The sequence below is a fragment of the Mustela nivalis genome (genome assembly GCF_964662115.1).
Source record: "Mustela nivalis genome assembly, chromosome: X".
Lineage (NCBI taxonomy): Eukaryota > Metazoa > Chordata > Mammalia > Carnivora > Mustelidae > Mustela > Mustela nivalis.
Window position 1 is genome coordinate 114,421,389 of NC_139040.1, and position 24,034 is coordinate 114,445,422.

The following is a 24,034-nucleotide window of genomic DNA, read 5'->3' on the forward strand; positions in this document are numbered from 1 at the left end:
TTTTTACTTCATTTTCCTTTAATATGCATATTAGCAAGACAAGCAGATTGTTAAACAATTTGTTTTTCTATCCGTTAGCTATGCACTAACATGACAGAGAACTATTAATACACAAGTCTTGATACCAGGCAAATAATTCCTCTTCCTGTTTTTCCAATTCCTCATCTGGCGAGAGCTCATCAATTCTCACAATGTTAAAAGATGGGGTAGAGAAGATAATCGTCTGTCGCTGCTTTGTACTTCGCTTGTCTGTTTGTGGTTCCTAGGTAGAATTATAAATAAAAGAGGAAAAAAATTTATATTTGGTTTTTACTACTTTCTGTTTTTATATTGACTGTTTACATTCAGCCTTCTCTCAAAACATTTATTGCAGATTTTTAAAAAACTACAAAGCAATACATTTATATGTGTTAGTTATAAATATCCTACCATGTAGAAATATACTAGGGCAGACTTTACACATGTAGTTCTTAATAAGCTTTGATAGAAATGACTTTGATTTTGAGAAAAGCACCATATGAGATGTGCTGAATGAACAGTGTCAACATACAGGGACTATTTTTTGCTGTTGTTTGTTACCTCATATTGATGTGGACCCAAAACAGCTGGTATCTATCAGGTTAGCCATATTGTTGAAGAATTTTTAAACTATGTGTTACCAAGAGGAACCCAAGTATATACTAAAGGTGTTTCGACCTTAAACTTGTAGATTAGGGAAACTCTATTTATACATGTAGAATTACTTACAGTTTGAATAATGGATTCAGTACAAGTTCGACTTACCGTCGCCTTGGAAGCGTTTTTCTCTTTAGCCATCTTAAAAGCTTTTTTCATTTTTTCAACTTTCATTTGAGCTTGCTTGGATCGACGACCCAGATGTTTAATTTGATTCTGCTGTTGGTAGGGCCGATATAAAGGTTTGACAGCTGAAAAGGATGAAGGGCGTCTAGAAAGATTTGAATAATAGAAAAAATGTACAAAATAACATTCAAATGTAATGCAAGTTGCAAATTTTATTAAAGCATCTTCTAGCAAGTAGATCAGAGGCCTCAGCATCTGGAGCAATATTGCATGCAAGGTTTTAGACCAGAGTTATCATTTCTGCTTAAATTATATGGCATAGTTCTTTATTTGCACCCTATGTAGGTGTATAAAACATGGTATCAGTTTAAAGTCAGTTTTCCTGGAAAATACCATATAGTAGTCATTTAATTATACACACACACACACACCATATACTAACACAAAAAAGTGTTAAATTTCATAATGGCTGAAAAAAACAAGCTGTTCTTACCAGTGTTGGGATCAGATACAGGTGATGCCACGCCCATAGTCCCCTAGGCCTCACTACTGTAAAGCACAGAGGGCCACTTCCAACTGCCGGCATCAGCCTCACTCAGCCTGACAGCATTCTTATGAAAACAAGAGCCCATGTGCAGGGAAAGTGCCTGAGAATTAATACTTCCCCTCCTAAACAGTCCTTAGCCAATGCCTGATGTACATCGGCATATAAATATTCCAACTCCCTTGCCCCTGCAAGATAACTTGAGTTGCACGTTCTGCAAGGGCTTGGACATTCCCAGGAGGGACTGAGCACCATTTATCCACAGAGGTAACTTGTTTGCTACCACATGCTGTTTGGGCTGCCTACCCCTCCTTGTTTTCCTTTCATCAGTGGTTTTGGGAATCACCTCTCAAATAGACTACTCATATCCAAATATTTGATCTCCTGGGAGATCCCAAACTAACACTGCGTTCAAAGAAACTCGTAAGGAAGTACTTTCCCCTCTTTAATTGATTTAGGATTTGGCGACTTCATTTGGCTCTTCAAGTGACTCATTCTTAGATAATCACTAGCAATAGTCCAAATAGCGGGGGACCTAGGGTTATATATGGTGGCAGGGAAAATTACATCATTTATTTGACCTTGATGGTAATAGGGTTAATTTCTGAATTCAGTGCTTATACGGATGAGTTAGAGAAAATCTATTTCATGATGACAGACTACACCTTATACCAGGCCATCTGTCTGGCAAATGTATAGCCTTGATCATAAAATATATGGGCTAAATTATCCTATTGGGTCAGTACCACTCATTTCTAGCCATGGAAAAAACCCAGTGTGTTTGCCTGACAGTGGGTCACCAGCGTCTTCATGTACTAAAGGAGTATTTTTTCATTTCAAATATGACTCTGTGGAAAGAGACTACCAATAGATCCTCTTCAATCTGATTATGTCTTCCTTTTTTCTGAAGAAAGAAAGCTTCATTTGTAAATAAGATGGGCTAGGTAGGACTCGTAATGGAAAGAAAAAAGGACTATAATTAGGGCAATCATATTCTGTCCGTATTGTTTCAGATCATAATACCGTCTACTTTGCTACAACATGAGTTTCTATAATGTGAATTGCCTCACATGCTATTGCTAAAGAAGGGGATAATGTCACTATAATTTATATGCAATTTGTCCTCAGCAAGGGGAGCCAGAATCACAGGAGTAGAATTATAACCTTCAGCAGAAAAGGAAAAGGTCCTCAGCTCTGTGCAGCACAGGCAATGGGAGCCCTTTTGGCTGTATTTATGAAAACAAGAATTAGCACCTGCACCTCGGGCTCTCTCCGCAGAGGGACGCCGCACCTCCAGCCCACCCTTACTCCCCACCCTGGTGGTGGGGGGGTTGGTTATTGGCCGGCTGCACTGCCTCTCATGTCTACTTAAAAGCCAACCACACTAGCCCAGGGCTCCACTTCCATCTGCATTATCTCTGTGCCCACTATCTGCTCTAATTAAAGAGTTGCCAGCATTTCCACCCTCTTGATGTACATTTTTTATATTTGCTGTGGTGTCCTCCAGCCATCCTGAGCTGCCTGTCTGGTGGCGTGAGTTATCTCCCCAGGTTCCAACTGTCCTTTTCGCTAGCGCTCTGTTTACAAACATGCCTACATTTTGAGCAAACTGTCCCAACCCTATTTTTCCCATATGCCCTATTATCATCTTTCTCAAGCTATTTGGCAGAATGTGAAGGCTTTCAGAAATGCCCCTAGTATTGTGACCCCATTAAAATATCGCTTTTACCTAACTTCAGAAACAATCTGTAGCTGGTGCTGACGCATCTCTTCTGTTCCTGGTCTCTGTAGTAGATACTTCATTTCTTTTTGTAGACGGCTTGAGATGATCCCAGACTCTGCATAATCAACTATGTCGTATATTATCATGGTCCTGGGGATGTTTTTGAGGTTTAATTTTCGCCAGTAGTTACTTCTGCCACCGGAAGATGCAGGAGTCTCATCTAGGAGACTGGAATACTGTATGGAAAAAATAAGTAAGAATGATCCGTTGTGGGAACCCAGAATGTTTTTAGACACATTTCCCAAGGTCCAAATGCCCACTGTCACATCATCCAAAAAACAATCCTTGATCCCATCTCTGAACTTGATCAGCAGCTTTCTTCTACGGTTCACTCCCGACTACTTGATGTTTTAGTTATCTGTGTACTTAGCTCCCCCACCAGAAGGCACGACCCTTGTCACACAGTATCACGCACATAGTACCACACTCACTAAACCTGTATTTAATGATAAACATTATATTTTTAATGTAATGAATAAACATTTTAATGCCAAATACATGAGCTGCATACCTGGTAGTGCTTGTTTGTAACATGCTTGGGTTGAGAGGACATTTGCACAAAACTTTTTAGAAATCATGAGTTTACCTCTGGTACTAAGTGGTGAATTTCACTACTTTCATTTGGAGGATTTGTAGAAATCCCACTTCCATTTATTTTTTTAAGTTAAAACACCAAATTGGGAATGCTAAAATGCAAGTATATATGATTGATGCAACCTTTTATAATGTTCATTTAAGAGACAGGAATAGGGCCAGAGGATCTACAATGCTGGGAAACAGGATACCAGCTAGACATTTAGGGTAGCTCTCTCTCTCTCTCACATGCATATACAAGCAGTCTTTCTTTTGGATCATTTAGGCATGCACAAATTTTTAAAAATATTTTATTTATTTATTTGACAGACAGAGATCACAAGTAGGCAGAGAGGCAGGCAGAGAGAGAGAAGGGGAAGCAGGCTTCCTGCTGAGCAGAGAGCCGGATGTGATGTGTGATACGGGGGCTTGATCCCACATGACCTGAGCAGAAGGTAAAGGCTTAACCCACTGAGCCACCCAGGTGCCCCAGGCATGCACAAATTTTAATTACTACCATTTGATTGAATAAGCCCAGTCCTCTAAGAACATCTCAAATTTCAGTTTCCCCAGTATAACTTAACTGCATAAAGTACAAACATGGCTGATTGCTCTCCCATCCATAGGTCTCTACAGAAATAACAGATATGCGTGGTGATTAGTGACAAATCATGTCGCTTCTTCCCAAGGGGCAACAATCGGTTACTGAGGATTTGTTATTTAGTTCACACACAATCAGCAAAGTATGTAGTTGTGTCACCTCCTTGTCTCCCAGTGATAAACCCATGTACCATTTTACAAAAAAAAAAAAAAAAAATATATATATATATATATATATATATATATATATAATCAAGAGGACAGGCCAAAAGAGAAACAAAAAGTGCTACTGCTGGAAATAAAATTCAAATAAAATGTAAATGGAGTTCTAGAAGAAATAGGTGACCCAGGGGATACTGACATTGTCTTCATTCAAGAGACTGCGGGTGGGCAGCTAGGGGAATGTGCTGAAGGCGAATTTAGCAGCATAAATGAGGAAAGCAGTTGTGACAGAAAGGATGAAGCTGTTCCAGAGGAAGTGACGCTGACGAAAAAGCCTCTTCACATTAAAGGAACTTTGAGAGATTTCACAACATTTAAAGTGCAAAGGATAAAATGTTGGTAGGTAATCCGAACTTAGAAAGGAGTGTGACAATTCACCAAGGCATACTTACTACGTATTGTAAGTCATATGAGAAGAACAAGAAGGAAAGCACTGTTTTAACTACTTCTCAGACACTGTTTTTAAAGCTTTATTTAAAGCTTTATTGAGATTCAGAGCCTATAGATTCACCCATATAAAGCATACAACTCAATGGTGTTTATTATATTTACAGTTGGTTAAGTTTTTACAAAGAAATAAACACTTTTAATCCTTAGTGTTTCCAATGTTTTAAATTATAGCATAATAAATGATTTGTTTTTCATTTTCCTACATATTTATAACAGACAGTAGGAGAGTTTTTAAAGTTCCGACAAGATTTTTTTTGAAAGGCATGGAACAATCATAATTTTTCACATTGATTATTAAATTTGCTATGCATGGTTTCAGCTTACATCGTCATTTTTAAAAACGATTTTATGGGGTGCCTGGGTGGCTCAGTGGGTTAAGCCGCTGCCTTCGGCTCAGGTCATGATCTCAGGGTCCTGGGATCGAGCCCTACATCGGGCTCTCTGCTCAGCAGGGAGCCTGCTTCCTCCTCTCTATCTCTGCCTGCCTCTCTGCCTACTTGTAATCTCTCTATGTCAAATAAATAAATAAAATCTTTAAAAAAAAATAAATAAAAATAAAAACGATTTTATTTAAAAAAAAAAATCTCTACACCCAGTGTGGGGCTTGAACCCACAACTCTGAGATCATGAGTTGCATGTTCCGGCTGAGAAATCCAGGCATCATGGCACAGTCAATTTGTATGGCCCTGCACTACTGTGCAAAGTGAAGACTGCCTATATATTTTACTTGCAGGGAGTGGAGTAGTAAAATGAGTAAACATTTCAGAACCATTGATAACCTGCTATGTACTTAGCTATGTGACCTTGGGCAAGATTTAAAAAATCTTATTAAACTCCATTTTTCTAATCCGTTAAAGAGGGTCACATAATGTACAAACTTGAAGATTAAAGGAGATAATATGCATAAAAAGAGCCAACAAGGGGCTCCTGGATGGCTCAGTCAGTTAAGCAGTTAAGCATCTGCCTTGGAATCAGGTCAGGATCCCAGGGTTCTGGGGTTGAGCCCCATGTCAGGCTCCCTGCTCAGCAGGGAGTCTGCTTCTCCCTCTGCCCCTCCACCTGCTTGTGCTCTGTTTCTCCATCTTCTCTTTCTCTCAAATAAATAAATAAAATCTCTAAAAAAAGAGGGCCCCAAACAGAGCTGTGTCCATAAGGGACTCAAAAAATGTCAACAATCATCATGTTTCTGTCTCCCAACGTGTCTATCTGGGGATTTCTTCCTATGACACCAGTCCTTGGCATAGTCACACTCTGCAAGTATGTTACCCATGTCCTTAGCAAAGACAGCTGGCATCCCCCAGCACTACTTATTTCCTGGTTCAGTTCCCTCATTTTCCAGATTAAGACCCTAAAGGAAATAAAACACAATTGGGTGTCTCCAAGGCACTGCATTAATTCAATGTGTCACAGTGAAGCAACTGAATGAACAGTTAAAACCACATATTACCATTATTATGGGCCAGAATTTTGGGATCCCTTGTGTCTTTAGAACTTGTAAAATGGCGGTAATAATAGTCCCTACCTCTTAGCGTTGTTTTAAGAATAAAAGGAATCGGTCCTACTGAGCATTTACTGTTATTATTAATCACGTATGTAGTTTAAAGTTTCCTGACTTAGTACTGCTGTCCAACTCGTTATGTAAACCAGGAACCCAGGAGCCATGCCGGACACCTCTCCTTAATTTGCCTCCCTGTCTGTCACTAAGGCCCTCTGCTTTTACTGTCTACTTATCTCTTGCCTCTCCAGCCTCACAGCCCTCAGTCAAGATACCACCAACTCTCCTGAAATACAGCAGGGACATCCAAGCTAGGAGAAGGCTCTTGCTGTCCTCCAATCCATTCCCTACACCACAGCCAGACGGATCTCTTCACTCATTAGATTAGATCATCTCATTTCTTAACCCATTAAGAAGCACCAGCTTCTACTTGCGTATAGGATCAAGAAAAAGAAAAACACCTTGCTTTGGTCAAAAGGCCTGCCTGATGCTCTCTTACCAGCCCTCCAGGCTTCCTAAATACCAAACCCTCTGCTCCCTCTTCTCCACCCCCACAGATCTGCTTTTGGGCCCTGCAGTTCCTCCTGCCACAGAGCCTCGGCTTGGGGCGCAACACCTGCTCAGCCCTGGACTGACGGGTGACACATTGTTGATTGCCTGCCCGTCAACCATTTCCCACTTCTTCCTTGCCTCCAGAGCCCAGATTTTTTTTTTTTTAAGTATGGAACAGCAGTATGTTCCAGGAAGGAGGGCCCCAGCACGTGAACCATGATGGTTCTAAGTCACTCATGGAAAATGATCCCATTTTCCTTTACTAATGATTATGTTAGGGGGGAGTATGTGATCTAGTTCTGACCAATGGGACCTGAGGAGAAATCTGTTGGGGGCTTCTGGCAAAGATTTTTCTTTTTTCTTTTTTTAAGGTAGGCTCCACACCCAGCGTGGATCCTAACACAGGGCTTGAACTCAGGATCCTGAGATCAAGACCTGAGCTGAGATCAAGAGTTGGATGCTTAACCAACTGAGCCACCCAAGCACCCCCAAAGATTTTTCTTCTTGCGATAAGAAGGAAAATGATGCTTCAGAGTCCCCTTGTTCCTGCCTTTGAAGGAAGCTGAGAAGGTGATAGTCACCTTGTTACCATGTGAAGGAAGCCAAGAACACCATAGAGAAGCTGACCCAGAACCGTGATGTCCTTGAGCTGCTGCATTAGCTAGCCCAGGGCCCCCCTATCTGTGGACTTCTGACATGGAACTATAAATGTCCTTTGTTGTTTAAGCCTCTTGTGGTTGAGAATATTCTGTCACTTGTAGCACAAAACACCCAAATAATAATCCAAATATTAATAGAAGCTTTCCTTGCTAGGTCAAATCTCCATCAGGCACTCTCTTAGAACCACATACTTGATATCACATAATATAAAATTCACCACTTTAATCATTTTTAAAAGTAGCACTACGATCTAATTCTAAAATCTCTCCATCACCCCCCCAAAAAGGGCCACATTCATTAGCTATCACTCCCCAGGTGTAAAAAGCCAAATATTACATGATTCCATTAATACAGACTATCCAGAATAGGTAAATTCAGGGAGACAGAAAGCAGATTAGTAGTTGATAGGGGCTGGAGTGCTAGAGGAAAGGGGGAATGACAGCTTAATAGATGTGAGGTTTCCTTTCGGGGTGACAAAAACGTTCTGGAACTAGATAGTGGTAGTGTTTGCACAACATTGCGAATGTACTTAATGTCACTGAATTGTACCCTTTAAAATGGTAAGTTTTATATTGTGCATATTTTTCTACTGGGAAAAAAATAAATGGACCTTTCTTTTTGGAGGACAAGGTCAGAGGCTTTTTTAAAGATTATTATTTTTTTTAAAGATTTTATTTATTAATTTGACAGAGAGAAATCACAAGTAGATGGAGAGGCAGCCAGAGAGAGAGAGAGAGGGAAGCAGGATCTTTGCCGAGCAGAGAGCCCGATGCGGGACTCGATCCCAGGACTCTGAGATCATGACCTGAGCCGAAGGCAGCGGCTTAACCCACTGAGCCACCCAGGCGCCCTAAATATTATTTTTTAAAAAGATTTATTTGAGAGAGGTAGAGAAAGTGAGCATGAGTGGTGGGGGCAGAAGGAGAGGGAGAAGCCAAACATGGGGCTCGATTCCAGAACCCTGAGATCGTGACCTGAGCTGAAGGCAACTGCTTAACCGACTGAGCCACCCAGATGCCCCCAGAAGGTTTTTTTTTTTAATTGTTTCTAATATCTAAATCTCGGTCCCTTACTTGCATGTAATCTTTCAGGGTGACAATATCTATCTCATCAGTTATTTTGAATTTCTGGAAACGATGTTCATCTTCCATAATTTGACAGTAAAACTTCTTTTTCCCCATCATTTTGCAAGCATCAGCCACTCCCTATAAAGAGAATAGAAAATAAACTTTAAACACTAGTATAATAGCAACAATTATCAGTGCACATTTTACACATTTCTTCTGACAAATACATCAAATATTGTTCCTTTTTTCTAGCAGCTTGCTATTCAATAAAAACACTGTATTTACAAAGAAAAGATTGTATAGGAGTTTTTAAGCCATTAAAAATGTTTCCATAACCATATCTACATAGTTTTAAAATGTAGCTGGAGGAGTAGTTGAGTCCACAACCGTCAGAGAAACACGGTGTTTTAAAAAATCTGTTTTTTCCCTATTAAAAAACATTATTTTCCCGTAACAAAACAAGTCTGTAGCATTATTCGTGCTGTCAAGGCAGAGAAAACTTCCTTGGTTATTAAATAGGTTGCCCTAGGAACTGCAGCGAAAGGTGTTACTAAGGCCAGCTCTCTTGAGTGTTAGTTAATACCTCACCCCCAAATGGAAACTGTACATTTCAAATTGCTTAGACCTCCCTCTCTGGCAGACTTCATTCTCTGTGGCCAGAGTAGCAAATCATTTTTTTTTTTTCCTCTCTGAGATGTTGGCATTTTGTACCCAAGGACAGCATCTGAGAGGACAGAGGTAGAAGACCGCTAGAAAATGCGGAAGCCCAGATCTCTTCTGGTCTTGTTTGTACCATACTCTTCCACATACGCCCATCCTTTGCTAAGAGCTATACATAGACTGTGTGACTTAAGTACTCCCCACCCTTGTTCCCACCCCCCATAAGTATGTGCTGACTCTTCTAACACATATTTATATTACATATCTGTGCTTCTGGCCACAAAGCATATGCTTATGAGAAGGGAGACTGGTGTAGATGAAAATTCAAATATCTTTGGATTCCAGATCAGTTTCTCTTTCCTTTGTATCTCAGAATGTGTATTTGTGAAAGCATGGGAACTCCGGTTATAATGCTGATATGAGGCCGCTTCAGACGAGATCGAAATTTGGAATGTGTTCTTTTTACTTAACACACAATACAACCATGAGCCTGAATGTATTTTCCATTTCAATCTTCACTTTTGTTATTGAGAATATTCCTTTTTTATTTTTCTAGTTCCAAAGCTCTGAACACAGACCCACATGGAAAATGAAAGAATATTCAAGGGTTGTAGTTTTATTCCTAATGCACTAAATTGAAGGGACAGAAACAGTTTACGTGGTGACCCTTCCTTTAGGCAAATCGTCTTTGTTTTCCATTTCATTAGTTTCTTTACATACTACGCATCTAAACAAAAGGCAATATTGGCACATGTCACCATCATGCTTTGTGCAATTAATTTCCTGTGGGCTCTCGTTAGCCATCCTCACAGTAACACTAAAGGTAAAAGCAAATAAACTGTAGAGTGAACACATCTGAAAGCTGTATAATTTCTGCTTTGAGAAGTTCTTTAGCTATAACTGTATTTTACTTTAGCTCAGGTTACTCAGGAGGGGCATTTCTTGTCAAGCCCTCCCCACTCTACTCCACTCAGCCTCCACCCACAACTCTCCAAGCCCCAGTTTCCTTATTTGTACAGTGCCTCAGCTGTGTGGCTCAGCTGTATCAGGCCCATCCCAGGATCCAGCCAAAACAACCCTATCCCTGGCAGCACAGGGCAGGCTCGCTGCCCACTTGTGACAGGGGCTTGAAAAAAGTTCGCCGTCCAATGGCCAGGATGTTCTTTCTCCGGCATCTGCCGGGTATGGCCAGCTTCAGGAAAGTGCTTCTGGGTCAGAAGGGCTGGGAAAGGAGAGCCCAGCCCCAGGTGAAAGGGAAGGGCAGAAACTAGGCAAGGGGCCCAGGACAGCAGCCAATCAGAGTAGGATTCGAGAAGCGGATTCCATTCTTAGTGGGTGACTCCAAATGTCAAAGGGGGGCATCTCTAAACTTGACACCTCCCCTGATACCAGGCATCAGTGTGGCCCAGAAGCCCCCATAGGCCTGCAGCTCCGCGCTGGCCCAGATCCATACCTGTGCTTGGAAGTTAACTCTAGTATCTCAAGTCACTTCCTCAGCCAGCTGGAAATTCTCACTTACGGAGGTGGCGATAGCTGGTGTGTCCCGGTTTGGAACAGTTTAATTATATACAGGCTCCAAATTAATGAAACTACCACAACGGCTAGGGCTGTTTCAACCTCCACAGGTGCACAGGGCAACAGACAGACAGAGAAGTAGTCAAGCCTCTCCGAGGTCCGGCTTCCTTGCAGGCAAGATGGGAACAACACGCACCTCACCAGAGTGATCAGGGGGTGCATTGAAGACCACTTGCTTAGCAGGCTTCCTGGCTCGAGCGTGGTTAAGAGCACAGGCTCTGGAGTAAGGATCACTGGGTCTTGTTATAGGTTCCTTCCCTTTCTAGCTGTGAGACCTCAGGCAAGTTACTTAGTCTTTTGTAAAACGGAAGATAACCACAGAATCTACATTCTAGAGTTTAGGAGAATTAAATGATAATCCACACAAGATGTTTAGCACAGTACTTGATAGTGCTTAATAAGGGCAGCTATTAATAATAATGTTTTTTTCCTTTTTACATAAATGCCCACTCCTCAAAAAGGAGCCGGGTCTTCAATTGGACTTTCATGTTTCAGAACTGTCCATTACCCAGCGGTATTCCAGGCCGTGGTGTCTGTGCATTCGGAGGGCGGGGGGAGCCTTTAGGACAGTGCTTGTCAAACTATATTGTGCCTAGGATTGTCTGGGGGTCTTGTTAAAATGCAAGTGCTAATTCAGTGGGTCTGGGGTGGGGCCTGATAGTCCGCATTTCTAGTAAGTTCCGGGTGATGCCAGTGCTGTGGGTCTATAGACCACACTCTGAATAGCAAGGCTTTAGAATATTCTAAATATAGTTGGAGGATGAACTATAGTGACAATCCTCTGTAAATAAGCATTGCTCTGAAAATAGATCATCGAAGTAGGTAACTGAAATGAGATCTCTCTTTTGTACACATGGCTATCCAACTGTTGTAGCACCATTTGAACTGACTTGGCACATCTGATGAGAATCAATTGATATCTATGAGTGGGTGTATTTCTGAATTCCCTATTCTATCTCATTGATTTACATGCCTGTCATTAAGCCATCACAACACTGTCAGGATCACCGCAGCTTTTTAAGTCTTGAAGTCAGATAATGGAAATCTTTGTTCTTCTTCTCTAAAGTGGTTAAAGCCATTCTATGTTCTTTCACCTGTTTTTACTCTCTGTGTGTGTGTGTGTGTGTAAGTACATGAGAAATACTATCGGGAAATGATAAGGAAATGAAACTAGAAATGGAAGTAAGACCCAGGGAAAAGACAGAACAACAACAAAACTGTGAAACTCTCCTTCTTCATAAGTGAACTTAAATTACTCCCCTTCTTTGTAACTGAACTGAAACCGACTTATTTATTTCATACTAAGAAATAAGTTGGGGCTCCTGGTTGACTCAGTCGGTAGAGTGTGAGACTCTTAATTTTGGGGTTGTGGGTTCACATCCAGGATGGGTGTAGAGATTACTTAAAAAAATAAAATCTTAAAAAAAAAAAAACAAGAGGGACGCCTGGGTGGCTCAGTTGGTTAAGCAGCTGCCTTCGGCTCAGGTCATGATCCCAGCGTCCTGGGATCGAGTCCCGCATCGGGCTCCTTGCTCGGCAGGGAGCCTGCTTCTCCCTCTGCTTCTGCCTGCCATTCTGTCCGCCTGTACTCGCTCTCTCTCCCTCTCTCTCTGATAAATAAATAAAATCTTAAAAAAAAAAAAAAAAACAAGAGAAGTGAACTTAGGGAAGTTGGATCAGTTTGCTCAATTTCTACATTCAAAGGGCCAGTGTAAACTTATAGTGAAAAAAATTCTACTTCTGCAGGTTTTCTATCAACCATGAATCCAAGTGTTACCAGAGTTTGTTATGAAGCTGAAAAAGGAATCCTAATCTGTTCTTTCATGTTCTGATCACTTAAATCCTCTTAGAATCTTTAGTGAAAAATCCAAACTAGTGTTATCACATTTTTAAAATAAGAACAAAAGTTTTTAAAAAATATATTTGTGTGAGCATTTTTATGGGCAAAAAAAAAAACAAAAAACCCTGAAGGATGCACAGTAAACAATTAATGGTGATCACTCCAGGCGAGTGAAAGTCCCAGCACAGAGAAAAAGGTCATGAAGCATAGTTTCCTTTTTAAAAAATCTCTGTGCTATTTCCTTTTTCCCCAACAGTTACTTTGTAATTTAAATAAAAATGAAAGTTATTATACAGCATTTTAACAAGTTTTAATGTACACACAATCCTTTCTAGTCACGGCCTCTAAGTTTCTCATTTGCTCCGGCCTGCGGACCACCAGGAGCAGACCCGGGAGAATTTCTGTTCCTGGAAAAGTCTAATTATGCAACCTCAGAGAAGCAATAGTTGATGATATTTTATAGGGACGACAAGCTTATTCTGTACTTAAGTGTGGCATGAATTTGTTCCTTAAGGGTAGGATAAATATCAACTTTTGTATGTGAAGTCATTTTATATAAATGAACAAATACTAATGTTTCTGGAACACCATATTACATCTGCAAACACATAGTCCATTTGATATATTCTGAAACTGAATGAAATGTTCTCTGATGTTGCTTGAGAACAGAGAAAAGCAGTCTCTTTTTCTGTTCTAATATTTTTCAGAGTATAAATGCAGTACATCCTGGATCTGAGCAGAAACTCCCCGGCTGTCAAACACAGCCGGGGAGTTTCTGCTCAGATTCTATCCTAAGCATGTGCCATTATTGATGATTTCAGATGGGCCATACTTTTCTATCTCCAGAAGGCTACAGGAAAATAACCTTTGATGTAGGATTTATAAAAGGCTAAATATGAGAATGTGCACATGTTTTTCTTAATCATGGTCATGTTTAAGGGCCACAGGAGCAAAACCTTCACTGTAGTAGCACTGCAGATCCTTGTTATTAAAAGTGGGGTCCATGGACCAGCAGTAGCGGCAGCACCTGGGAACTGGTTAGAAAGACAGAATCTCATCCCCCTTCCCAGATCTAATGAATCGGAAGCTACATTTTAACAAAATTCTCAGGTGATTCCTCTGCTGTAGACACAATTATGGTAAATATTCATGAGACTTAAAAGCATGAGAACTCATATAAAGAAGGATAAATATTTTGAAGGTTCATTTTCAATAAATAGTCCAGGACACTTTTTTCTAAATATGCTACCAGAATGAAAGAAACCATGATAAAATGTTATTAAAATAAAATTGCATTAAATATTCTGCATAACGTAAAAGCCCTGACAAATGGGCCACTTTAGTCCCTTATTAACAAACCAAAATTTTATTTTTTTCTTTTCTTTTAATTTAAATTCACTTAGCCAACATACAGAACATTGTTGGTTGCAGATGTAGAGGTCAGTAATTCAACAGCTGCATGTAATACCCAGTACTCATCACATCACATGCCCTCCTAATGCCCATCGCCCCCCCACCTCCCCTCTCTCAACCCTCAGTTCCTTTTGCACAGTTAAGAGTCTCTTGGCAACAAACCCAACTTTAATACAAAGAAAAGTGATGAGTATTTTTAAGGGCCTCTAAAAGTCATTCATTCCAGGGCGCCTGGGTGGCTCAGTGGTTAAGCTGCTGCCTTTGGCTCAGGTCATGATTTCAGGGTCCTGGGATCGAGTCCCGCATCGGGCTCTCTGCTCAGCAGGGAGCCTGCTTCCTCCTCTCTCTCTGTCTGCCTGCCTCTCTGCCTACTTGTGATTTCTCTCTGTCAAATAAATAAATAAAATCTTTAAAAAAAAAAATAAAAGTCATTCATTCCAGATATTTTTTTAGCTAATAAACAGAGACACCCTGAAACATGATGATTATAAAAATAATACCTGGCTGCTGGGCTGTTTAATGGTGAAATCACTTAGTCTGTACACTTTGAATGCAATTCAGATACTGCACAGATGTTAAGAAGTGAAAGTAACATAAAACGGGGGCACCTGAGTGGCTCAGTGGGTTAAGCATCAGCCTTTGGCTCAGGTCACGATCCCAGGGTCCTGGGATTGAGTATTGCACTGAGGAACCCCTGCTCGGTGGGGAATCTGCTTCTCCCTCTCCTTCTCACTCATGCTCTCTGTCGCTATCTCTGTCTCTCTCAAATAAAAAATAAAAATCTTAAAAAAATAAAAGAACATAAAATATACATCATGAAACATTACCTCATTTGATGGTTTAAATAAATTTTTTCCGCTGAAGTACTTGTAACCATGGCCTTCATTATGAAGAAAAATTTTAAATACGATGACAGGTGGAAACGTTTCACCACTAAACCTGAAATAAAGACCAAAAATTAGTGACTGGGCATCAGACTTGGGACTCAGTTACTTCTCTTCCTATACTTAAGATAATTCTCATGGTTTCCTGCATGCAGGATAAAGGCTATGCCAGAGCATGGAAAGAATGAGCAACGGCATGGATTCCCGAGATGAAAGAGTCGTACTGGAGTGTGTGCGCTCACCAGTGTTCTCATTCACATGTCAGACTGGACTCATCATGGGAGAGTAGCCACATCTCAAGGCACCTTCTGGCCCAAGAGTCACGCCTGTTTTCCTCACATAACAAACGTGAATAAGAACGACACATTTACTCTGTGATTATATCCTGAAAACTTATGAGGACTTGAGAAAATAAGTTTCTCAGCTTTCCTCATTTTAACAAGGGATTCTGGGAATAAATGAGCATAGAAATATTACCTGAATCTAACTTTATACTTCATGCTGGGATCTTTCAGAAGCTCAGCCTCTAAGGGGCTCACTTTCTTCAGGATTTGATGTGTCACACAATATTCCTGAAATAGATGATGATGCTATAAATGGACAATGGTACCCTGCCCAGATCTAATTTACTGAGAATAACAGAAGTGGCATGGTAAAGTGAACAGGACACCAGATTTGGAGTCCTGAAGACCTGGGTTCTAGTCCTGACTCCTCCATTTATTAACTGTGCAACCCTGAGTCAGTTACTTCATCCTTTTAGCCACCAAGGTGGAGTAGGTGTCCCTCCTTGACATCCCAGGCACTGTTCGTTCCCTATGACAACACTTTTCACCATGTATTGTAATTAACTATGAACTAATCTGTGTCTTCTACTAAACTGTAAGCTGTGTGAAGGTACTGATCGTGTTTTTCTTCTTCTCCATGTATTTCCTAGTATTTAGTACAGTCCCTGGAACATAGCAGGTGCTGAGCAAGTATGTGATGTTGAATGAATGGTCCTTGTAAAATGAGGAAGATGATAGTAATGTTACTAGCTTTTAAGCTCTTTTTATATACCACATACTCTGTTACATGCCTTATAGACATGACCTCATTTAATCCTTACAACTCAGCAATATTATTCAATAATTCTCATTCCCTTCTTTCCAATGAGCAGGCTGAGACCTTGGGAGTGTCTGTTAACTTATTCAAAGGCATACAGATAGTAAATGGACAAGCTAGGAGGCAAACATAGATCTATTTGTCTAAAGCCCCCACGCCACCTCCCGACATGACCCTGCCAACCTTTCCGCCTATGACAATCACATAAAAATGCACACCAAAGGGATTTTAAAACGACAAAGCATTATTAATATCAGGTAGAAACTTAAGTTTTAGGATAACAGATTTTTAAAAAAAGAATTAATTTCCTTTTTTCTGCTACTGTAGGCATCTACAGTTACAACAAAACCAGTATAATGATAACAAAATTTAAGTTCCATATGTGAAGACGACCATTGGTTATGGACCTGAAATGTCACCTGTTTACCTGAGTGTGTTTTCTCTGAGGTATTCTGCTTTTCCTGGCATCAGAAAAGGGTCTGTGGGTCAGATGGTGAAGAAATGTACAAACTTCTCAGACTTCATGATTTTTTTCAGAGCTACTAAGAATCCCTTAATGTGGCTATTATTAATTATAAACTATTATAATTGTGTGATTTTTAAAAAAAGATTTTATTTATTTATTTGACAGACAGATCACAAGTAGGCAAAGAGGCAGGCAGAGAGAGAGAGAGAGAGAAGCAGGCTCCCCACTGAGCAGAGAGCTGTATGTGGGGCTCGATCCCAGGACCCTGGGATCATGACCAGAGCTGAAGGCAGAGAGAGGCCTTAACCCACTGAGCCACCCAGGCGCCCCTCATGTGTGATTTTTATCAGAATACTTGGTATTATGTGATGGAAACTTTACATACTCTGCAAGCATTGCCAGAGTTGTTTTTTGGTCGGGGGGGGGGGGGGAAAGGAGGTAGATACGCAGCTTAGGGTTGTTTTTTTTTTTTTTTTTTAATAAGACCATATTATTCATACTGTTCTGTACTTGCCTTTTTCATTAATGAGCTATCTTAGCTATCTTTGTATTGCAGAATCACATACAAGGCTGTAAGGTTTAACACCATGAAAGCACCAATAGCATCCCATTGGTGGACGTTACATGGCTTATTTCTTTCCTGTTACAAACAATACTTCAATGAAATTGTACATATCTTGTATAATGGATTCCTAGAAGTGAAATCGGTGGGTGGAAAAAGGTAAGGGCACTTTTATTTCAGAAATTCTTCTTATTGGATGATTGATGTTCCACATCTTCAAATAAGAAATTGAATTTTTTAAAAACATGATTTTGGTTTCAGAAAAAGAAATAACAGTCACCCACGTTATTTACAAATAAATCCAGAAATAGTCATTTAGGACTAACCAAAGAAGTAATCCCAGAACCTCATGCACTACTTTAAATTCAAATAGAAGAGATAAAAAAGGTTATGTAGGGGCGCCTGGGTGCCTCAGTGGGTTAAAGCCTCTGCCTTCGGCTCAGGTCATGATCTCAGGGTCCTGGGATTGAGCCCCAGAGCCCCACATCGGGCTCTCTGCTCAGCGAGGAGCCTGCTTCCTCCTCTCTCTCTGCCTGCCTCTCTGCCTACTTGCGATCTCTGTCTGTCAAATAAATAAATAAATACAATCTTAAAAAAAGAGGTTATCTATTCTATCTTTACTTAACAGACCTCTTAGCTTATAAGTAATTAGATCTGTCAGAGAAAACAAAAAGCAAAATACATACCACTGCACAAAGTGCGTGCTTTAAGAGTCGAAATACTGTTTTGTCTATATAAGATAACCAAGCTCTCTGTATCCTTTGAGCTGAAATATCTTTCACAGCTCTGAGAAGAAAAACAAGAGGTTAAGATTAGTGAAGTAGTTTTCATTTTCCTAAAATCTTGGGGAACTCTGCATTTCTGCTTCTTCCACCTGCACCCTCCTGTCCACTACCCTAAGACTGACCTAATGAGGAACACTGGGATGTGGTCATTGGAACTGGTCATTTGCAGAATCCAGTCAAATGAGGATATAAGATATTTGAGAAGATTTCCCTTGGGGTTAAAAAAAAAAAAAGTCCTGGCTAAAACTTTATCAGCAAAAGGCATATATAACTAAAAATGTAAGAAGAGACAAATTTGCTTTCTAAAAACATCCATGACCTAAAATGATTCCATTATAGTTAGTTCTTAAGAACACTGTCCAACTAGTCCAAGTGCTATGAAAATAGAATGTAGAATACTCAAAGTTACAGTAGGTCCAATTCTTTTCTGGGAACAGACAACCAGGCCCTAAAAAAAGAAACTCCTTTCTCTGATCTTTGCTTGAAACAGGCTCATCCCAGTCAGGTCAGAGAATGATCTCACTTTGGATCACATCTCAGCACTAGGAGATCATAGGGATCACCCTCTCCAAAACCACCCAGACTCGTTCTTACCCCTCACAGGGCTACATGTGAAGAGAGGCAGATACCCCTGAATAATGTCACCATTGGTTGGCAAAATGCAAACTACAAGATGTAGAGTAGAAAAGGCCTGATGTATGGAAACAAAGCTTTAAATCCTGGCTGATGCCATTTATTAGCTGTTTAACCTCATGCAAATCACTTACCTTCTCCCAGTTGCTGCTTCCTCACTTATAAAATATAATAATAAGACTGCCTCACGGAGTTGTCAGAATCAAAGAAATGTGTGTTAACACGCTTTGCAAATTATGAAGTACTATAATTATAATAATTACTATTCAATTCAAAAGTAATTTTAAAACATACCAAAAAATCTCTAATTTACAAAACAAGAAGTGTTTGATGTTAGCTGGGTAAATACGGTATGGAAACTGACCAGTTGTGGCAAACGATAAAGGGTGAAAGATGGCTACTTACTCTTGTATTGCTCTTCTCCTTCCAATATCGAACAAATGCATTCTGTAGTCTTTTCCTGAGCGAGGTTTATCTGATTTTTGAGCTGATGCCTTTGAAGATCGCTTCATTTTCCTTGCGATGAAGGGCTCTGAAAGTACATAGGTTTAGCATTTGAGGTCATAATCTATATTGCTGCACTGTTTAGACAAGACTCAAGTGCCATATGATTTTTTTTCAAGTGTCATATGATTATTGAGCTAATTCCAGAACCCTTTACAAAGGAAGGTATCATGGATCTCTTAATGTTGCTTACAGCTTACATGCCTTAGGTGCTAAAAATATTCTGAAGGACATGGAAAAGAAAAGTGCATCTATCCATAGCCTTCTAACTGGTCCCCCAGTCTCCAGTCTCTGTATCCTTCTGGTCCTCCTCCACACCACAGCTCGAGTTAATTCTATAGCACAATAATCCAGCTATCTGACCGCCCAGCATAAAATCTTTCAGGGACACTTCAATTCCTCCACGCTGAAGTCCAGACTCCTTAGAATGGTATTCCAGACTTTTTTTTCCCCAATCTACAGTCCACTCTCTCTTTCAAATATCAAAATACCACCGTTCACCAGTATTCCTTTCTAGACTCTGTGAGAACAAGAACTTCTCACCAAAATCAGCCAATGTTTTTCAACTCTGTGCCATTGATCATGCCATTTCCCCTTCCTGGAGTGACTTCCCTACTGCCAGCAAACATCAATTCATCTTTCAAGACCCCAGCTAATTGATGCCTCTTCTCTGAAGTTTTCCACCCTCTCTTTTTCATACAACTCCTCACCCTGTCTCCAAGGTCCAATAATAATGGTTTTTCTTTCACAGTACTTCTCATATTATGTCATGATGTATTTTCTTGGCTGTCACCCCACCAAGCTCATTGAGGGCCAGAGATATCTTGCTAACTATGAAATCCTCCATCACTAGCAAGAGTGGAGAATTTTTATATGCTTGTCTAAGAACTTTCTGTCCTGGTTTTATCATGGAATAGTTGTGAGACTTCGGGCAAGTTACTTAACCTCTTGGTACCCCAGTTCTCTCTGTGGTAAAGGGAGAGGGTGTATACTAAATGAACTCATTCCACCTTTGGTTTTCTATCCTTTGATGCATTACTCCGATTTGGATATGGCTCAAAATTCTTAGTCACTGCTTAGTTTCTTTTTTTTTTTTTTTTAAAGATTTTATTTATTTATTTGTCAGAGAGAGAGCGAGCGAGAGCGAGCATAGGCAGACAGAGTGGAAGGCAGAGTCAGAGGGAGAAGCAGGCTCCCTGCGGAGCAAGGAGCCCGATGTGGGACTCGATCCCAGGACGCTGGGATCATGACCTGAGCCGAAGGCAGCTGCTTAACCAACTGAGCCACCCAGGCGTCCCACACTTAGTTTCATCTACTAAAGCAGGGGCTCTTCCTTTTCCTCTGGTGTCATGGATCCCTATGGACAGATTCCCAAGAATTACGTTTTTAAAATGCATAACATAAAACACATAGGATCACAAAGGACTCTATATTGAAATCTCTGTCAAAATATTTTCGAAAACAAAACTACAGGAATCTGTCCTCTTTAGGCATTATATAAAATGAGCGCTCTGATAACTACTGTACTTTTGAACTGGTAATGAGCAGAAATGCTATGTCAGGAAGTGTGCCATGACTGTGACACTATATGAAAATATTTGTGCTTTCTACTGGTGACAAAGTCCCAGGTATTGTTGAGACTACTGTGCTTTGTTGCTTACACTCTAAGTGAAAGAAATATTAAAATTCAGTTAGAGATGAGTGAAAATAAAGTAATTTTTTACCCATCTAAGTTCATATAACTATTGAATTAGGAATTCCTGCTCTGGGGCGCCTGGGTGGCTCAGTCAGGTTGAGCATCCAACTTTTGCTTCCAGCTCAGGTCATGATCTCTCGGGTCGTGGGATCAACCGGGAGTCTGCTTGAAAATTCTCTCCTTCTGCCCCCAGCCCTGCTCTCTCTCTCTCTCTTTCAAATAAGTAAATCTTAAAAAAAAAGATGTAAGAGCTCCTGCCCTAATTTATCACTATACTTCACACTTTTACATACGTGTGACATTCCATTACAAAGGCAGAGCCTTCAGAGTCTTCTCAATATTTGTCCTTGGGGATAGGGATGGGGATGGCTTGGAACATACAGTTCTCTTGAGAAACAGAAAATCAGCCCTTAGCATCTGGGAGTTGGCCTGGCACTCTCAACCAACCAAAGTCCAAATCTTTTTTTTTTTTTTTTTTAAGTAGGCTGCATGCCCAGCATGGAGCCCAACAGGGGTCTTGAACTCAAGACCCTAAGATCAAAACCTGAGCTGAGATTAAGAGCCTGGTGCTTAACTCACTGTGCTACCCCAGGGGCCCCAGCCCAAATCTTACAATAAATCTATCTCCCTCCCTCGCTGAGATGCCCCGCTGTGCCACGTTGTGTGTTTTCCTTGCATCAATGAAGGATAATAAACCCAACTTGTTCACCTACAGATGTGTTCCTAGTGGTCTTTGGCTGAAGGGCAGTGACGCGGCCTCACACAAGCCTCCCTAATCTTTTGGATGCCCGCCTGAATGAATTTACACTTTCTATTAGGTGAAGACGTGTGATACAGATCGAAATATGAACCCCCCCCCCACTATGAGACAGTATAATAATTATTTAGGCGACATCACAGGCTTTAAAGGCAGACTACCTAGGTTTGGATTCTGGGCTCCCACTTTTTCCATGTGGCCTCGTAGAAATTACTTCTCCGTGCCTCAGTTTCCTCATCTATTAGATTGGGAATAATAATCGTACTCACCTAACTGGGTTGTTGGAAAGATTAGATGAATATGAGTAAGCAGTTTAGATCAGAACTGAGCACATAGTAAACGCTGTTAGTGTTTTGGTATTCTTGTTAATTAGATCACTATTCTCATTACTACCTTTTCTAGTAGTATTAAGGGACATTTGACTCCCAGAGAGGGGTATATGCTAAAGTATTTTAAAGGGGAAAAAAAAGTCAGGGCCTTTCGAGACTAAAGGATATGGCAAACCAGATTAAATTTAAAACCTTAGGAACTTCCAGCCCACGGAAAAAATAAATCTGAAAACCTTTTGTGAGATAATTCCAAGCCCCAGGGGTCAGCAGCTTCCGGCTATGAGACTTTCAAAGATGCCGGAGACCAGCCGAGCGCCCCCGCTCGGTGGCCTCGGCGCTCAGGATTCCCAGCCCACGCCGCTGGGCGCCCAATCGCCGCAGCGAAGGCCGATTCCCAGCGCGGCGAGAAACCCGGCACCTCCCTCTTCGCGCCCCCGCGTACCGCCTACACTGAGCTGGCGCTTTCCTGCCGCCTAGCAACGGCCGGCGCAGGGGCGGAGCCTCCGGGGGGCGGGGCTTACGTTCGCTCCCGCCTGAGGAGCGACGCGTTTGCAGCTCGGCGACGCCGCTCCCAGACCCGGCTTCGGAACTAATCCTTCGCGGGATCGAATTGGCTGTTCGGCAGTCATACGCACCGCGGCCCGCTAGCGGTCAGACGAATCAGGGCCCTACCCGGCCGCCGTAGCCACCTCTCTCTAGTGGGCGGGGCCGAGGCCGGGGTCACCCCGCCGGAGCCACCTCTGCCAGCAACATGTTCAAGGTGAGAGCGTGGAGCCGGGTCACAGCTGTCACCGCCCTCTCCTGGCCTCACGGAGCCCAGCTCGCGCTCTCGTGGGCTTTTCCGGGGGCCAGGCCCGGTTCGCCCCGAGGCTTTTCCCGCCTCCGGGCCGGGTGCGTCCGGACCCCGCGGTTCATTCACTGAGCCGCTAGGAGCGGGAGGTTGCCGGGCGGAGGCGTGAGATCCCAGGGTGGGTAGGCGGGTCCTGTGGGTCTTGCTCTCGTGAATGAAACACTTTGAAAAGTTAAAGTACCCCGCAAAGTGCTCACCCACCCCACCCCCGATCGTTACCTATTGGGTTCGTGGGTAAGGAGAGGCCAGCTCAGGGCACTGCAGGGTTCGGCTTCGGTTGCCTGGCAGGGTCAGGTTTCAGAACCTGGTGTGTGAATGGGGGGAGGGTCACCTTTGGAGAAGCTGTTGTAGGATTTGGAGAAGCTGGTATGGGAATGGTTGGAAGGATGGGCAGCTGGAACTTAGTTCCCCTTCCAAGTGAACATTATTTAATATGGACAAGTCGACCCCCTTTACATTTGACAAAGTTATGTCTTTTGAAAGAAATCGCTTTTCAGAGTGAAGGCTTTGTTTCGAAAATCTGATTTTGACCTGAGCCATTATTCTACTACTTAAAAAAAAAAAAGTAAATGCTGTTTTTTATCATGAGAAATCACAAGCTACCAGAAATTAGTCTACAAAATTGAGTCTTAAAGAAACATAGCACCCATAAAATAGTGCTAATGAAATCTCAAATTTGTACAACTTGTTTGAAAGTTTTATTGTGCTTCTGCAGTGTGCTTTGGGCACATTAGGATAGGCTATAAAATCAGAACGTGGATTCGGCCTTACAGTCCTGGCATTGCCACTTTCTAGCTGGGTGACCTTGGGCACGTTACTTAACCATTTTGTGCCTATTTTCCTATCGGTGAAATTGGGGGACTAGCATATACTTAATAGGGTTGTTATAAAGACTAAATAAGTAAGTAAGGCACTTGGAAGAGCCCTTGGCATATAGGAGTGTCATCTAAGTATTTGCTTTTATTTTGTTTCCAGGCTGCTCACAGTTTAGTTACCAGGATAGATCCATTAGCAACTTGGGTTCATTGGATAAATTTGTGTTGAACAGCTATTATGTGCTAGGAGCTCAGCTCAGTTTTAGGGTTGCAACACCAAAGGATATGCTATGATCAGTTTATAGGGGTATCAGTGATGCACTGTGGTAGTAGAAAGGAGAGCAGGGTCTCCTCTGCCTCAGGGATTCCCCTCTACACTGGGGGCTCTTGACCTGTGGTCTTCAGCCCCTCAGAGGG

The 24,034-nt window shown here is 41.5% G+C and overlaps 2 protein-coding genes across 11 annotated transcripts in view; one reads left to right on the plus strand and one right to left on the minus strand.

Annotated features, from left to right (window-relative positions):
* Positions 1–23,085, minus strand: LOC309856751 (uncharacterized protein CXorf58). 5 transcript variants are annotated; one of them, XM_082718266.1, is made up of 9 exons: positions 23,022–23,085; positions 19,072–19,198; positions 17,935–18,034; positions 15,597–15,709; positions 15,063–15,174; positions 8,754–8,885; positions 3,075–3,304; positions 784–946; positions 1–262 (listed from the first exon to the last, which is right to left on the minus strand). In XM_082718266.1, the coding sequence occupies exons 2-9, from the start codon at positions 19,176–19,178 to the stop codon at positions 86–88; spliced, it is 1,134 nt and encodes a 377-aa protein (XP_082574392.1). In that variant the 5' UTR covers positions 19,179–19,198; positions 23,022–23,085; the 3' UTR covers positions 1–85. The 5 variants fall into 5 exon arrangements, with proteins under 5 accessions (XP_082574392.1, XP_082574393.1, XP_082574391.1 ...); XM_082718267.1 differs by lacking the exon at positions 23,022–23,085 and adding an exon at positions 22,395–22,459; XM_082718265.1 differs by lacking the exon at positions 23,022–23,085 and adding an exon at positions 22,186–22,410.
* APOO (apolipoprotein O) overlaps positions 22,444–24,034 on the plus strand; it is a 61,009-nt gene continuing 59,418 nt past the window's right edge. For 3 of the 6 annotated variants that reach the window (XR_014307334.1, XM_082718279.1, XM_082718274.1), the window contains exon 1: positions 22,444–22,712. Coding sequence is in view for 2 of the 6 variants with exons in the window: in XM_082718279.1 (XP_082574405.1) it covers positions 22,704–22,712 (9 nt within the window). In the remaining 4 variants the exon portion in view is untranslated. The remainder of the gene's footprint in view (positions 22,713–24,034) is intronic. The other 3 variants (XR_014307335.1, XM_082718275.1, XM_082718277.1) reach the window with 2 other exon arrangements.